Raw genomic sequence first — 17,696 nt, 5'->3', positions numbered from 1 at the left:
CCAGTGCTTTCTTGTACAACCCAGGCATGTACTGTAGGTCATAGAGCAAACAAATGGTAAAGGAAAAAACAAAAACAAGGACACTATGTCCTTACTACTCCTTAAACCTTTGTCTTGTTGACATTTTGGACTGTGATAAAGCTTTCCAGACAAGAACTAGTGCCAACTACCATGGGATCCTCCTCTGGTATGTTCTTTCTGCTGTTCTTTCTCTTAGTCATCCTCCACTGAGTTTACTTCTCAAATGTTCTTTTGTTTGATCTGGACATTCTCCATTAGATAATTCATTTGATTATATAGCACCAGCTCTTCTCGGAGGGACTGTAGACGGAGATGTACCCTCCTCCTTCCCTCCGATCTCAGTGTCGCCTCACCCCCTCCTGCCCCGTGACGGTTCACGTGGTCGCTGAAAGTGCCTCCTGAATTTTCCCCTTTGATTTTACTTGTCCCTTCAGGTCTATGCTTATTACTCAAATATCAAATTAGTTCAAATTCCTTTGCCTAGCAACAGATTCTCAGTGTAATTCTTCTCTATGTGAGCCTTTACTTTCACCAAGGCAGATGACTCATGAACCTCTAATTGAGACCGTCAGATTTTCATAAAAAATGTTTTCAAATTTTTATTACTTTTAACTAAAAGAGTAACTAGATATTTTCTCTAGGTTTGGAAAAGGCATGTGGTCTCATATATTCTTACCTTCATTTAATGTTATATATTCTTGGCTAATAGAAGAGCCCCTGGGTCTCTATGGAAAAATCTAATGAAGCCTATATCCCACCTTCCACACCTGACCCTTTAAGTACAGACCAGTGGTTATCCTTTCGATAACAAGTAACATTTAAGGGAGGAGATGAGAAGAGGTTAATTGTACTCACAGGAGAACATAGCACTTGGCCTATTAAATCCCACTTATGTAGATGGCATTCAGAGACTTGATTATGTTTCTAAATAAGCGTTAATTGTTTCTTTCAAACCTAAACTTAACCACATTTGTTCACTCGACATGTTCTTTCTTAACACCCATGCTCTGACCATCAATTCAGCTAAGTACTGGGCTATAGCAGAGAACATCACAGGCATCCTGCTTGATGGCTCTGTCTCCTCTCTAAGAAACCCTTGAAAAACATGGAAGACAGATACTGAACTGAACACTGTCAGAACAGGGTTGTCATCCTACACTGGATGGAAACAGAAATCACAGGTCAACCAGGTTCTAAGGGGGTCAGAAAGGTCCTGCTGAGAAGGCACAGTGCTGCTGCTAGGGAGTCATCTCTGCTCATTTCTGTTTACACTTTGAAACTTTGCCTGGAATTGTAAAGCCAAGTCTGGGTTAGTCTTTTAGACATTCTGATCTTGTCAAATTTTGCATATTACATGTATCATAGCATTTAGCAAATGTTAGAAATTATTACTGGTCTGTCTCTAAATTAGATAGTGTATTCAGGTAGAGTGTTTTGGATTTTATTTTTAAGATAAGAGTTTTACTGTATAAACCAAGGTGCCTTGACCTTGAACTTGCAACACTCTCAGACTGGGTTTAAATTTGCATACTGTCTTAGCCTCCTGAATGTTTAGGCTGGGCTGGTTAGTTTTTATTTTCAAATCCATATGAGCTGGAGTCATCTGGGGCCACGGAAAGAGGCTGAAGCTTGGTACCACATGGCAGGGTTAGAGTCCCTAAGGGAGCTCAAACGAGGCTATTCATGAAGGTGCAGCCTCAACTGCAATGGAGTACACAATAACAGAGATGGCAGGACTGTGGACAGTGGCAGGTGTTGAGTGGAGCTGGCCTGAACATTCACAATACAATAAGCTATGTGTTTAACAGATAGAAGAGCCAGGAAAGTGGAGCTGCCCAAGCCCTTGGAGTCCAGAAGATTACAAGTGAATTCCAGATGTTGGACACAAAAGTTTTTACAGTTAGATTTTGATTTAGTTTGGTATCATTATAACTGTTCCCGGTTGTTTGTTTTTATTATTGTTGTTTTATTTTTGTCTTTAAATATAAAGAATGTAACAATTTTATTTTTATAGGATCTCACAATTGAGATTTTGCACTTTTTTCTATAAGCCTATTTTGACATGTCATTGTTTTTTTTATTGGATATTTTATTTATTTACATTTCAGCTGTCATCCCCTTCCCCCATTTCCCCTCCCTAGAACCCCCTATCCCATCCTTTTTGCTTTTATACCATTTGAATTACATGCAAATATTCAGGTCAGTTCTAGGTTGAGGGACTGGCAATACAATAGATGCAAATAGCCAAGGAACAAGCAAGACAATAAACACAAATAGTCAAAGAACAAGCAAGGTGTTAAAACCAATTACGTGACCACTCCCATGGTCAGTGTTTCTAAGGGCTTATCAGGATGACCAAAATATCAGGATGACCAAAATATCTGGGCCAACTTCCCTGTCCTAGCCAGAGGTCATTTTCATGTCTGAAGTCTACTTCCTTGTTCTAGCTTAAAATTTAGATTCCTGCCTGTAATTACTTCTTTGTTCTGGCCTAAAATTTAGATGCCTGTCTGAAATTACTTCTTTGTTCTAGCCTAATGTAGGAGAAGGGAGGATGGGATAAGGAGTTTTGGGGAGGGGGACATGGGGAAAGAGAATAACATTTGAAAGGTAAAGAAATAAAATATCCTATTTAAAAAAAAAAACAGATAATGAAGCTGGCGATTGTAGTTGAACAGTTGAGACTTTTTGTCAACAATTTATTATGGGGATTCCTTATAATTCTCAAGGACAAGGTATTGTGGAAGGTGCCCATGGAAATTTAAAACAATATCTTCATAAAATAAAAATGGGAAGGTATATCCCTGTACACAGCAAATTTATTTAAATTATGCTCTTTTTATTTTAAATTAAAAAAAAAATTGTATGCCAAGAAACTTTCTGCTGAGTGTCTATGGCACTCTACAACTAGGCCCATGCTTTCAATCCTGATGGGTCTGTACCCTTTATCATCCTGCGTGGAGTAGGCTGTTGTACTTTCCCATTGACTTTAATCACAGGACATGATAGCACCAAGAGAGCCCTAAAGGATCTCCTGCACTCCAGACATAATCTCTTTTACCTCCATGGTGGAGAAGCAATCTAATTTCCACATGGAACTCTAGATCAATCACCACCCTTAACACTGTTATTCCCTTTTTTTTTTTAAAGCCTGTTGGTTTAGGGGCATTAGGAGCCCAAAAAGGGCAAGGAGAAGACTGAGTTTCCAATTCAATGGAATTTTTGTTGTGGGTCCTGGCATAAATGTGTCTGACTCTGGAACCAACATTTCTAGGCCAGCTGACTTAAGGTCAAAGAAACAGGAAGCAAAAATTTTCCTAGTAGGTCACTAAGGGTGATAATGAGTAGAACTATTCTCTTCCTAATTGATTATTAAACTTCTCAGCTGAAACACCTTTTGATTAACATTTACATGGGACACAAGTATCTTCACACCCTTCACCATCTGGAGAGATCTATCCACATACTTCTTCCCCAGATGTCTTTCTTACCAATTTACCAATCAGCAAGTCCATTCCTTCATTGACATTAGAGCCTATTTCTTCAGGATTCCAGTGTAGAGTAAAAACCACCTGAGACATCTAGTCTCATGGAATGAGCAACTACTGGATTCTTGGACTTTCTGTTCACAGCCAGTCATTGCTGGACTAGCTGGACACAGCCTGTTAGTCATTCTAATAACACCCTTTCCCTCTTTATGGAGATTCATTCTATAATTTCTGTTATTATAGAGAACACTGTCTATCATATTAAGATAAATCTATAAGGTTTGGAACTATAGCTATGGTTTTAAAAAAGACAATAATAATACATGGCCAATAAAAAACATAACAAAAGTTTAAAATACCAGCTAATAAGATTAAATTTGTGACTTGTTACATATTTATACAAAGTACACATTTATATGTATGTATATACTATTAGCTATACATGTATATGTATATCTGTGATATTTCTAAATAGCATCTGCTTGTTAAAAGTAATGTAGATGTTACCATGGTGGTTTTACTAAAAGAAATAAGAACTGGCCATCATTCCAGAAGGATGACTGCAGCCTAGCAAAATAGTGCTATTTAGGTGGTTAGATCTGGGAACAAGAGACAAAGCAGACCAGAGGCTGCAGAACCTCCCAGAGGCTTCATCGCAACAGCTTCACATTATCCCACAAGAAAAAACAGATGCATGAAGACATCAGCTCCCACCCTGGTAGGGAATCACGCAATGGTCATACGGCTCTTTTCATGGTGGTATGGAAAACCAATTATGAACTTGGACTTTGACTTTTCTCTATGAGAAAAAATTCAATTTGGCAGAATGTTTTCAAGGAGGATTCTAGACTTGTTCCAGCTTTGATCACTTACAATAATGGCACCAAAACAAGAGTGCTGAGAAACAAAATGCATAGAATGCACTCTCTAGCCAGTGACTCAGCCGTGTTTATTCTATAGTACTTACTCAGAATGCGAACAGGCTACAAAGCTTAAAATAATTTAAAAAGTTAGTTAAGAAATCAACATCAACAAATATAGCTATGTAACTTGTAAATATCTGGCAATACTGTAAAGCATATAAAAATTAAAATAGGGCTCAACATTGTACTGCAATTATAGATCAGTTGTAATGATAATAATTTTATTGAAAAAAATAACACCTTTTACAAAGTATACAAATAACTCTAAAAAAAATCATCTTATTCTAAAAATTGTCATGACCCTTTATAAGTGAGAGGATTTTTAAGTATACCTGGACTTCTTAGTACATAGTCTAAAATGTTTTGATTATGTACATTATACTTAAAAGTAAGCTTGTTCCTTTGGATTCATTTCACTTTGTAAGAAATGTTTAGAGGAAATGATAAATATCAATACAAAGTGTTAAATACAATTTAATTGATTATATTAATATTAGAAGAACAAATGTTTGATCATTACAGTGTATTTTGTTTGGCTGCTGTAAAATCTCCTAGCTTAATTGTCACTATAGCCCAAGCATTAAGATAGTACATTTTAGCATTGTAAGCAGCTTTTCTATAATGAACAGAAACAGCACAGTCTATAAGCAATCACAGCTGAGCCATTATAGCCCAGACATTTATTAATAATAGTCAGAAGGAGTGGGTTCCCCAAGACTGGTGAACAAAGTTCCTTTATGTAGCTTTTGCCTTCAAAGCATCTATGATACTTATTTTAAATTAAGCTTAGGATGCTGTCATAGGAATATAATCATTGTGCTTGGTGGGTTTTTTTTTTTTATGATTTTAAACAGAGCTGAGTTGATACTACAGGAGATATGCCACAAATATAAAAAATTATTTTTTCTAATATTAATGCAACAATTCAATTATCTTTAGTGATTTTATATTGATACTTACTGTTTCCCCTGCCCATTTCTGACCAGATTGAAATCCAAAGAACCAAACTTATTTTTAAGAATAATGTGTATAAGCATAAGACTTTTATTAGTCAAAAATGCTCAAATACCTCTATGTGATTAAAAGAAGTGTGGCAGTAATTAGAGAAGTTAATCACAGCCACAGGACTGTCGGGAGCTCTGTCCTCCTGAGATGTTTCAGCCTCTGTGGATTTCCATTTACTTCTCTGATAAACAGAATCAACTCTAAAGTTCAGGTCCCCACTATTCTCTAGAATTTTATCTATAATTTTGTGCCATGGTGGAGTAAAATCAATCATAAACTAAGGCTTTGGATTACTTATTACTCATAAATTATGTCACTTATTCTGATTCATTTTTGCCACTAGTAGAACAGTAAAAGGCAAATCAATAGCTGAAGCATAATTTAAAACATTGAAAGATCTATTTAAAATTCTGTTACAGATTTCATCTTTATGGTCATTTCTTAAACATTTACTAAGAATATTCTGACTACCCAGGTACTTGGCCATCATGAAATTTCTGGATTTTCTTACTTCATTAACTATTCACATCACCTAGAAGTGTGGTACATACACCTTCTCAGTCACACCTTAATACTCCTAGAAAGGAACTCAAAAGCACTCCCCAAAGCTTCAGATAAAATCAGGTAGTTTTTCTGTTAAATCCAGCCAACTTTGATAACAACCTCATCGTAAATCAATGGGATTCACAAAGGATGAACATGGTGTGATGACAGACATACGCAGAGTCTGAGAAGAGAGAACTTGACAGAACAGACACTGAATGAGAAAGAGCCTATGCTTATAAGACAGACTCACAGACAGGGCAGACGACATTCATATAGGATCTTTTAAAAAAATTCAACTCCTTGATAAATGTTAGAGATGAAGACAAGTCACTTCAATTTTTTAGCAACTGTAGCATCATCCATTGTTAACAGTCCATGTAGTGCATCTGTATTTACAGCTTTTCCAAAGTGAGAGTTGAATTATTTGTAACATCACTGACAAATAAGACAGGGAAAAATGAATACAGATCCCAATATTTCACATGTAGCTTGATGTATAGTGAATCCACTACTTTAAAGTAGTTACCATAAAACTGCATTGCTATGAAATGCCACAGTAGACAACTCTGATCAGAAATGTGCAAATGTAACTTCAAACAATATGACTATAACAAAACATTCACTTGTGACCCAATTAGAAAAACTGAAGAAACAACTTCAAGCAAATACGGCAGTATAGAAAAGCAGAGCCCGTGGTGCCAGAGCAAAGACATACATCTATATATTTTTTACTCTCATAGTTATACTGGAGCCTGAAAACATCAATAGCAGCGTAGTAAACATCACAGAACAACAGGAAAACAGTAGGTAAGAATAACATGCAATTTATGAATAAAGTTTATTACCGTGGTTACAAACTTTGAGAACAGGCCTCTGAGACATTGGGCTGAGACTCTGCCGAATATCTGTTTAAAAAAGAGAGAGAAATTTAATATAGAAGTACATTTGACTTAAGAATATGATGTGATTTTTCCAAGCTTGGGTATTTTTAGCAATGATGCAATGTTTCCATGCTTTGAAACACTCGGAACAGTAATGCTTGGACTTTGACTTCATGTTTTTTTTTTTTTAAAGTATTTTATTTATTTATTTTATATATATGATGAGTACACTGTAGCTGTCTTCAGACACACCAGAAGAGGGCACCAGATCTCATTACAGATGGTTGTGAGCCACCATGTGGTTGCTGGGAATTGAACTCAGGACCTCTGGAAGAACAAGCAGTGCTCTTAGCCGCTGAGCCATCTCTCCAGCCCCCTTTTACTTCATGTTTAACTGTGGGACCCTAACCTCTAACAGGACAAGGTGCATATGGTTCTCATGATGAGACTCATCACACTAGTCAGGATTTTCAACGCATGGATTTGTTAATGCACTACTGACATCAGCCAACTGGAATACCTCTCTCTCTGACACCTGTCTCTGTAAGGGATTAAGCAAACTTGGTAAAGTTAGAAACAATTTTTGCCCACAGCACTGTTCTTGTGACAAATGATTTTAAAAGAATTAAGGAGAGAAACTGCTCTTCCCTAGAAAGTAACATGAAATAAGAAAAGAATTCACCTTTCAGCTTTGGTGTCCTTTTTCTTCTGTCGCGGAAGGCAGCCCCTGACTGCAAGGCCTCCAGCAGACTATCCATCACTCCTGTCTCATCACCCTCTGTGAAAAGACATGCAGGGAATTCCATCAGCCCTCAGGGTTACCACCACAATGTCAAAGCACACATGCAAACGAGTGATGGTGATGGCAGGGAGCAAAATGACAGAACACCAGAACTAGACCAGGAATTTCCGAACCTGGAAAGATCCAGCTCTGTCCTAAATCAGTCATCTTTTAATCAGAGCCATCTCATTAGTGTGTGTGTCCTGTCCACAAAAGAGCACAGAGCTTCCCAGACGCGGTGTGGAGCACTGCTTATAGAGACCAATGGCACGGTGAATTTAGATGGAATGTGCTTCCAGTGTCTGCAGTCATTATAAATCATATTTTCTCTCCTAGAAAATGAGTCACCTTTTAAAGTATAAGAGTAGTTTCTAAAAGCTACCAGGTGTTTGGTACAGTGCCTCTATTATATAGAATCTGGGTCTGCCAAAACTTACCATAGACATTTTTCATGCAAGACTCTAAGAATGAATGTATTTCTATTTACTTATTTACACACACACAATATATATATATATAATTCTTCTGATAGATAAAATATGTGTATTGCCCTCTGACTTGAGGTGACACAGAAACTTTCATATAATTCATTAAAGTTATCTTGTACAATTAAGATGGTAAACCCAGAGATGCTTTCAAGATTTAAAGGATAGCATTCCTCAAGGAACACCAAGGTAGCCTTTGTCCCTGCAAAGCAGGTTATTTGGCAGCTTTCTCTGTGAAACTGTTGCCTGCTGCAACAGCACATCTAAAAGAGAAGACACTACTTTCCTAAGAACGTGGTTCACTGTTTTTTCTTCTTCCCCTTTTGGAGACACAATCTTTGTATAGAGCACTATTGATATGTGACTGTGGTAGAGTACAAAACCACATTCCCTATAGTTTATAAACAGATGCATACATAGAAATATGTATCAGCTGCTTTGCCATCTGCTCCTGCTGCACATTTTTAGAAGAGAGCTAAACCTTGGAGGTGTGATCAAAAACGGTGGGTGAGAATCTAAGTATTTAGAGGTTGTCAATTTACACACACATTTAATTCTGAAGCATTTCAATGTTTACTGTAAAGTACATTAAATATTTTAGACAATTTAATAAATAACTACCTATCTAATCTTTAAAGCTTACACTCAAAATTCAAGTATATTTTTCCTAAACATAAGTTCATGTAATATTAAACATTTAAGGTGGTTATTAGTGAAAGTAAACATTTAAATAAATAAAAGAATTTTCTTTCTGTTTTAAATTTAGTATTATATTTGCTTGCAAATAAAAAGCTGGGAAGAGGAAAACAGAGAATTGGTTTAGGGGATAGGAGAATGAAGTGACAGCTAAATACAAAAGTGTTGGTGTTGCTTCTGGATTGTAAATCAGTTATAACTGACTGAATACGGCTGGTCCTAGATGATTACACTGCATGAATGCCAAGTTATTGCTGGGCGTTGAGTGCATTACAGCCAGAAAGGCTGATCCTACTGGTCCCTAGAGCCAGACACTGGCAGTTTAGGCTCCTGAGGTGACTCCCACTGCTGCAGTCTCCGTTTTCATGGCTTTGAACATGCAGCTCTCTATAATGAGTATCATTCCCACCTTCTTTCCCAAGCTAGTTCCTACCACTGCTTCAAGACAGAAACTCAGAGCATCTGAGACCATGCCATGCCCCAGGTGTGAAGGCTCAGTGCATATGGCACATATGACAGCACGTCCTTTAGAAAGTGGTGCTGTGTCCTAGACTGTACTATTTCTGAGACAAGTAGCTCCTGGAAGACACGGATAGCTGAGGAAAAGCTCATTCTGTTCATCCTCTCCCCCACCCCCCAAGGCAGGGTTTACTCTGTGTAGTCCTGGCTGTCCTGGAACTCACAGAGAGTGCCTGTTCTGCTTTCCCAGTCCTGGGATTAAAGGCATGTGCCACTACTGCCTGGCTTCATTTACTTTTTACAGGTAGCAAAATCCAATTATTTCATAAAAGCAAGTTGTCTAGTCCATTATATTTACTTATGTTTCAGCTAGGGACTATGTCTCACATCATTGATAAAAAACCTCTGATTTGAAGTTCAGATAGACTCTGGGGCATGTGAACTCTACTCATGTTAAATAGAACTAATATATAATATGATTAGATATAAGGAGGATGTTCTTCCCATGCTAGATGTATTTCATACACCGATCAACACATGTTTACCTGTGTGGTATTGTGCACTGGAGCATCACTGTGCATGTATGATAACTAGGTTGTACAGATTAACATGAACTCCCCTCCTGTTCACAGGAGCACAGACTGAGGTGGGTGTGAAAGGGTGGACACTGTCAGAGGAAGAGAGGTCTTAGAAGAAGAAATAGCAGAGACAGAGGCAAATGTGCAAAACCAAAAGCTGTCTAAAGTTGTTTAAATCTGTATATATACATCTTTCTACTATACACCTAGGAAATAAGGTCAATTTACATTAAAAATACACCGTCATTTCTTCTGTGAAATAAATATAATACCTGAAATAGTGCCCCAGCAGGACTAACACATTGCCTCCCATAATTTGTAAATGGAAGTTTGAAAAGTGCAGTGTTGAGGGAAATTGAGAAAGGCCAGTCTCAGAGGAGACTTCTCCAAAGAAGAATCAGTGAGGTGAAGATGGGAAGAAGGAGGAACAGCTGACGTAGTGGGTGCCCATGGATGGATAAAGATGAAGTATGGGAAGAATTCTGAGTTTGGCAGACTATGATGGTTAGGTGGTATGTTAGTGGCAGATATCTGCAGGGACATCCAGGTGATGTCATGGATATTAAGCTGGAAATTTTGGTCTCGACCTGGTATGGCAAAAACACACTATTTTGAAAGTCATTCTCTTATTACAAGTAAGATGGCACCCCAAGGACTTGTGGGACTCCTCCCCATAAAGCATGGGCCCATATTCCATTTGCTTCAGTCAAGACAGAACATTAAAATTTCACACAACCAAGAAAGAATGCATTCTAAGAGTTTCCTGAAGGCTAAAACCTGGCAATCACACCCAAACAACTTCCAAAGGAAACACCTGAGAATGGGGCTCAGCCTCTCAATCGTACACTAAACGTCAAACGACAGGAGGCAATGATGTCCGGCTTCTGAAGAGAATGATTTCCAGGTAAGCTGCAGTTCAGTTGTCAGTAAGGTGGGGACAGAAAACAGCCATGCTCAGAAAATGCAGTCATCTAGACATGATTTCTTAAGGACAGGAAATGTGTTATAGTTTGGATCTAAAATGATTTCAGAATCGACACGCTAAAGGCTTAGTTGACATAGCTCTTGGGAAGTTATCGGCTCATGAAAGCTTAAACCTCAGCAGTGAATCAATCCACTGAGAGATATTTGATGAACTATTAAGAAGTGACAAATGCCTAGGAGATGGGACATTGTTCCTTTCAGGGTGCCTCTCCCTGCCACTCAGGCTTCTGGAGACCATGAGATGAGCATTGATGTCCCACCTTGACCCGGAAGTTGTTCTTTACCATGGCCCAGACACAATGGAACCAGTTGATAATGGACTAAAATCTCTAAAACTGAATGACCAAAGAAATGTTACCCCTGTGTCTCGGATATTTTGTTAAAGAAACAAAAGGCTGACTAACACATGGTGCTTTGGCAAAATAAGGAGGAAAAAAAAAAAAAAAAGCAAAGGGGGTGGTAGGAAATGAGACTCAGGAAAGTTAGAAGACAGCCAGCAAATTTAAGAGGATTCCCAGGATTCCCAGGACCTAGGCCCAGAGCAGTCTGCAGTTTATGGGGGAAGAAAGACTCTGAACAGGCCTTAAGCTCTGATGCATGACCATTTACAAAATCAACCTTGGTTGTTTATACAGATCTATTATAAAAAGTTTGAAAAGGCAGAGACAGATAAATGCAAATCTTAAGCACTTTGTTTTTAGTATGCATTAACTTTAAAAATAAATGTGACAATAATTGCTATAGCCTGCATGCTGGTGGACCAACAGCATTGCAACCCTTAGGAGTATAGCCATTATGAAGTGATTAAGTCATGAGGAGGAGCTCAAATGGTTGGGGACATTGCCCTTAAAAAGGGTGTTGGGCAGTTAGTCACCCCACCACCACTATATAGGTTCAAAGGAACAAGGTATTATTTGTGGAGAGGAGAGGGAGCCCTTCACAAAAACAGAATTTACAGCTTAGATTTTAGACATCTCAACTTCAAGAATCACAAGCCAATATGTCTCTCCTGCATATAAATTACCATATACAAGGAATTTTGTTATAATAGCAACATGCACTAAGGAAACAAGGAATATTTAGAATGAGACATTTTTATAAACACTGGTTCTTCTGATGACCATAGACTCCGCTGTGATTATAATGAAAGCCAACAGGGCAAAAGGGTCAGGAGGTGCCAAGTAAGCACAGGTGGGGAGAGAATCTAGGGAACCAAATCCTCAAGCCACTTACCAGGAACTCATTCACATCTGAAATGAAAACTGTAATCTAAAAAATGACTTTTAGATTCCTGAAAATTGAAAAGGGGAAACTGAGGAAGAGTAAGAGATGAAGACACTGATTTTTAGCCTAAGGCAGTCCCTGTGGGAAGGAAGAAGATAGTTCACAAAGGGCAGCCGTGATGGATGCTGGGTCAGAAACCTGAGCACATCCTAGGGGAGGGCCAATCAGCATGGGGCATGGGAAAAATGGCTAGTGGCCCAGAAGTTTCCTGGACACCAACACCATAAGATATGGCTTGGAGAATAGCAGAGCTGCTGGGGAGAGGGAGAACCAGCTCTGCTGGCAGAGCTTTACCAGCTAGGTTTCTGGAGGCTAATGAACCACCTGGAGACTTTAGACATGAATAGAAAGAGAGAGCAGAGGGCCAGAGGTGAGGAAGGCATTGCTGGAGAGGGTCAGCTAACTGAGAGCTGGCTGGGCCATGCTGAAGAGTCTGGAGTTTATCTTTATGCATGATGAACTCCCTTTAATCTAGAAAGCATTGCTACCATATTTCTACCCAGAAAAGCACTCTGTGTGAGCATCACCTTATAGCATGGCAAAAAGGAAAGACATGGTTAGGGGTTCAGACGAACAGGAAGTGGTGACAGTGAGAGCAGGGAAAAGAGGAAGAACAGATCTTGAGCTGCATCCAAGGGGCTATTATGCATAAAGAGGAGGCTCATTTTCAGGTTGCTGGCTGATATACATAGATAGCATTCATGAAAAAATGGGAACATCTATGGTAATAAAAGAAACTGAGCCAGGAAAGAAGTTTAGTTTTGGATGTATTGAGATGTCATGAGCTAACTAGTTGTTACTAAGAACTGATTATAAGGATGTTGGTTAATTAGACAGTTAACTGATTCAGAGGCCTAAACTCAGGGCACAGAGGTTGCCTAATTGATTAACTTACAAGGGCACTCACTGGTTACACAATAACCATGGAAGACTATACAAAATAGGAGTGGTAATACATAAGTTTTTGATATGAATGTTTTATATTTGAACACTAGTCTGCTGAAAATCAATGGACTTTCACTTTCCTTCTTTCCTCCTTTCCTCCTGCTCGCTGACCCCCCAACTCTAAAATGAGAAGAATGGCATCCACTTCACAAAATTTGCAAAAACATTAAAGGAGATGCATAATGTCCAATGATCACAGAGTGCCCAGCACATGGGGAGAACTTATTAATAGCTAATTTTTGTTCGGTGGTTATTGACATTATAGTAAAGTGAGAGCACATTTAAAGAGTGTACAGAAAAGAGCTGAGAAGCCACACAGCCACCTCATGTGGAAAGCTAGCTAGCTTGCTTGCTTGCTTTCTTCTTTTGTTTTTTTTTTAAATTTGCCATTGTTTTACCATCCAGATTCTTTAAGTCTCACAATTTGGAAAGGTTTTAGAGAAATTAAGTGATGCAATTTTAAAGCCTAGCCTTTAATATGAGAATAGGGATGGAAAACCCAGTCTCCTTAAAGACTTCCCCATCTGGGGATCCATCCCAAATGCAGACACCAAACCTAGACACTATTGCTGATGTCAAGAAGTGCTGGCTGACAGGAGCCTAACACAGCTGTCTCCTGAGAGCCTCTGCTAGAGCTGACAAATACAGAGGCGAATGCTCATAGCCAACCATTGGACTGAGCACAGGGACCCCAAAGGAGGAATTAGGGAAGGACTGAAGGAGCTGAAGGGGCTTTATCTGGGATCAGTGGTGGTGGTGGTGGTGGTGGGGGCTTGTTTCTGTAAAGGCTCAATGCCCCGGTGTAGAGGAATGCTAGGGTGGTGAGGCAGGAGTGGATGGGGGAGCACCCTCATAGAAGCAGAGTAATGGGGGATGGGATGGGGGTTTGGAGAAGAAAAACTGGGAAAGGGGATAACATTTGAAATGTAAATAAATAAAATATCCAAATTAAAAAAAAAAAAGACTGTTTAAAGTTTTTGCTACTACACAAAATTTACAGGCTCACATTTAACCCAATCTTCCAGAAGGGAAAAAAAATCCATGATTGTTACTCTAAGATGCCTTCATGAATTACTATTCTATGCAGCTATTACAGACCCTTTTCTTGGTACAGTATCTCAGCCCTTAACCATCTAGATTAAAGCACAAAATACTATTTAAACCAGAGAGCAAAAAGGCAAGAATAACTTCAAACAAAATCTCTGAACATATTTTAATACAGAAGAAATGTTGAAAATTTGAGTCAAGGGATGTAGAGAGGCAATTTTCATTGGAACTTAACAGACAAAGAGAACATCAGAGTACATCTCTTTTATACTGCAAACAACCACAAACCATAAGCAATGGGATCTGGGGATAAAATAAACTATAATAGTTAAAATGTTCCATTTTCTTTTCCTGTATTCATTATTGTCTAACGTGAATTGGTTCTAAGTTAGAAGCAAAAATTATAGTACTTTCTAAGAAAAGCCTCTTCCACCCTGAAATTGACCAGTACAAAGACTTATTCGGTCTTGTGGTTGGCTTTCAGTTCCCATTCTAACCATCTTCGGCCCTCTATACCTTCCCGTAACTATGAGATGGGTTCTATAATAGAATTTACCTTAGCAAGCTATTGTCAGAATTGAGTTAGCCTGTATAAAGACTGTGTCTCCACATGGTCAGGGAAGATCCACATTAGCTGTTATTACATTTCATACTGTGACTCTCCTTGTTCAGCTGACTGGGACATGTAACGAATCCATTCTCAACCATCACCTCATTCTGTGTCTACTTTAACTAAAAGGCTAGAAAAGCTAAAAACAAGAAGCTGAAAAAACCCCAACTTTCCCAGTCTCCATGCCAGCAAAGCTAGAGACGCCATGGGACGCACTGTTGTGCAATGAGGCATAGAAGGCATCTGTGGGGTTTCTAGATGTAAACAGGGTACATGTCCATAACTATTATCCCATTTCTCATGGACTGGAATTGTGGCAGCTATAACTGCAACTGTAGAATGCTGCCCCCTTCTGGCACTCAAAATATTAACACTAATGTTACTTAGGTTGCTCTGGGCAATACCTAAGAATATTTGTAAACCTAAGTAAAAAATATTTTACAAATGCAATGAAATGTGTAAGTCACAATCATCATGTGATGGATTACATCTTATCTAGATTTAAAAATAATCTCATGATTTACAGTAAATAGGATGGCAGAGATTACAATTTTAAAATAGTTGTTCACACAAAAAGTTTACATCTATTATTTGTGGGTTTGAGTCTGAGTGTGGGTACAGGTGTGTATTAGAGGTCAGAAGACAACTTGCAGGAGTCAATTCTTTCTTCCACTCTGTGGGTTATGGGGATAATACTCATTTTGTCAGGATTAGTGGCAAAAACCTTAACCTAACCACATTGCTGGCCCCCAAAAAAGATCATTATGTGTGTTTTTGTGTCTCAGTAACAAAAAAGTCATTTTGGATATTACAAGTATATATGGAAATCAGATAAAATAGTAATATAAATACTGGCATCAATAGTATTGTAGAACATGTAGTCACGAGGAGGGCATGTACCCATAATATCATAATATCTGGGGAAGCTAAGGAAGGAAGGAAGGTCAGGACTCACACAAGTGATATATATATCATATCTCAAAAAGAATGCTAAGATGGTTAATGAGCCCAAGTGAGGAACTGTGATGAAAAGATTGTAAGAGCCAGAGGAATAAAGTCTGCTGTGAAGTCAGAAGCAACACCCACAAAAAGTCTCAGGAACATGACTGACTGAACAAACACAACAACAGGTCCCACAAAGTGGGTAGGGAAAGCCCTCCAGGCCTCCACTGCATACAGAGAACTACAGCCAACTACAGAATATGAGAGCAGGATAAACAGTCTTCCCAGGGGAGAGAACAGGCTATCCAACAGCAAGGAGTCATCCCTTGAAGGACACATACAAGCAATATCATCCAGACCCGAGCATGCTGTACTTAGAAATATATATTTAGTCCTAATACCCAGTCCATCCTTTTTGTTGACTAACCAGAACCTCTGTCATCTATCCTAACTAAAACACTTAGTTCTGAACCTGGCTTTTTCCTTGGTTTTAGGATGAATGTCAGCTGAAAACCATCCACTCAAATCTTTTCTCTCAAGGTAAATAGCCAGGATTGGCTATGAGGCTATAAGTTTTCAACCCCATCAGAAATCCAGAATGACTGAGTTAACTATAATTGTGGGAAGCACAAAGCATAGCTTCTAAAACTTAGCCAATTTATAGAGACCTCTCAACACATGGACACTCCCTCTACTACAAAACGTTGGAGCATCTGTTCTTCCGCCTTCTGGCCCAGGATCATCTGACAGACCTTAGTGCATCTTGTACCTCACTGGTACAAATTGGCATAATTATGCTCTAATTGTAATTTGAGAGGAAATTTTCATTTTAACAGGAAGGGTTATATGTAGGAGGAGCTAAGGTGGGAGGAGTACTGAGAGGAAGACAAGGAGTAAGGAGAGAAGGAGAAGAAAAAGAGGAGAAGCTAGGTGATGAGAGAGAGAAAGAGGGGGGAGACAAAGAGGCAGATGTTCATGTATCTCCAGTCAAAGATAGTTGATATATCTAGGTTGGGTAGTGGGTTACACCTCTGATTGAGCAATACCAAACTTATAAAGCCTTTGATTAACATTTTTTTAAAAAAATGTGTAAGTGCAAAAAGGAAAAGGGGGCATGGTACAGGGGTTTTCTAAGGGGGGGATATGGGGAAAGGGGATGGCAGATGGCATCTGAAGTGTAAATAAAATATCCAATAAAAAAGAAATATATATTTAAATACACATATGTATGTAAAACCTATTAATAAAAAAGGCCATAGATTTGAAATAGAGCAAAAAGGGAAATACGGTAAGGTCTGATGGGAGACAGGGAGAGGGAAAATCATGCAAGTATAATGTCAAAAAATAAAAAAAAAATTATTAAACAAAAGCCTAAAATGAAACAAAACTCTTCCAAACTTATAAATCCAGAGTTTACTCATGAGGATAGAGTACTGAGTAATTTAATGTTACTTTTCACTTCCAAATTTATAATCATTAAGAAAATGATTTGGAGATTACAGGGTTTTTTTGTTTACTGTATATATCTAATAAAATTGTCTTCTGAATATTTTAAAGTAAAACTTTGTTTTCAAAAACCAAAAAAATCACAAACATACTACAGGCCAAGACTTAGTAGGACTCATGTAACTGACGCTTGAATTTGTAATTACAAAATATTACATTAAGAAATTAAATAGATATACAAAGATTTGAAAATTCTCACATGTGCAATGAGCTGTCTCTCCTCAAAGAAGTCTCTATCATAATAGAGACCATCACAGAAAGACACAACTGGACACAATGCAGAGATCAATAGACCATGAGGAACCTAGCCTCAGAAGACACATCTACATCACTGCTCTTACATCTATGGCTCAAGAAATATCACTGAAGTGGGGGCAAACAGATTGCAAAATGTAGAATACCTGATGGTCTGCTGTGAAACTGTCTCTCCTAGAAATCCTGCAGAAACAAGACTGGAACAATGACAATATCAATGGACATGTTAACATGGAAAGTAATAATTCTTCAGGGTCCCA

At 38.4% G+C, this 17,696-nt stretch overlaps 1 protein-coding gene across 1 annotated transcript in view; it reads right to left on the bottom strand.

Moving 5' to 3' along the window:
* The window catches only part of Diaph3 (diaphanous related formin 3), a 475,947-nt gene that overhangs the window by 100,773 nt on the left and 357,478 nt on the right, over positions 1-17,696 (bottom strand). Inside the window, exons 26-27 of the mRNA XM_076930674.1 lie at positions 7,547-7,642; positions 6,829-6,888 (exon numbers count right to left, since the gene is read on the bottom strand). Of these exons, the coding sequence (XP_076786789.1) occupies positions 6,829-6,888; positions 7,547-7,642 (156 nt within the window). The remainder of the gene's footprint in view (positions 1-6,828; positions 6,889-7,546; positions 7,643-17,696) is intronic.

The sequence above is a fragment of the Arvicanthis niloticus genome, chromosome 3, assembly GCF_011762505.2.
Source record: "Arvicanthis niloticus isolate mArvNil1 chromosome 3, mArvNil1.pat.X, whole genome shotgun sequence".
Taxonomy (NCBI): Eukaryota; Metazoa; Chordata; class Mammalia; order Rodentia; family Muridae; genus Arvicanthis; species Arvicanthis niloticus.
This window is presented reverse-complemented; position numbering and strand designations above follow the sequence as displayed.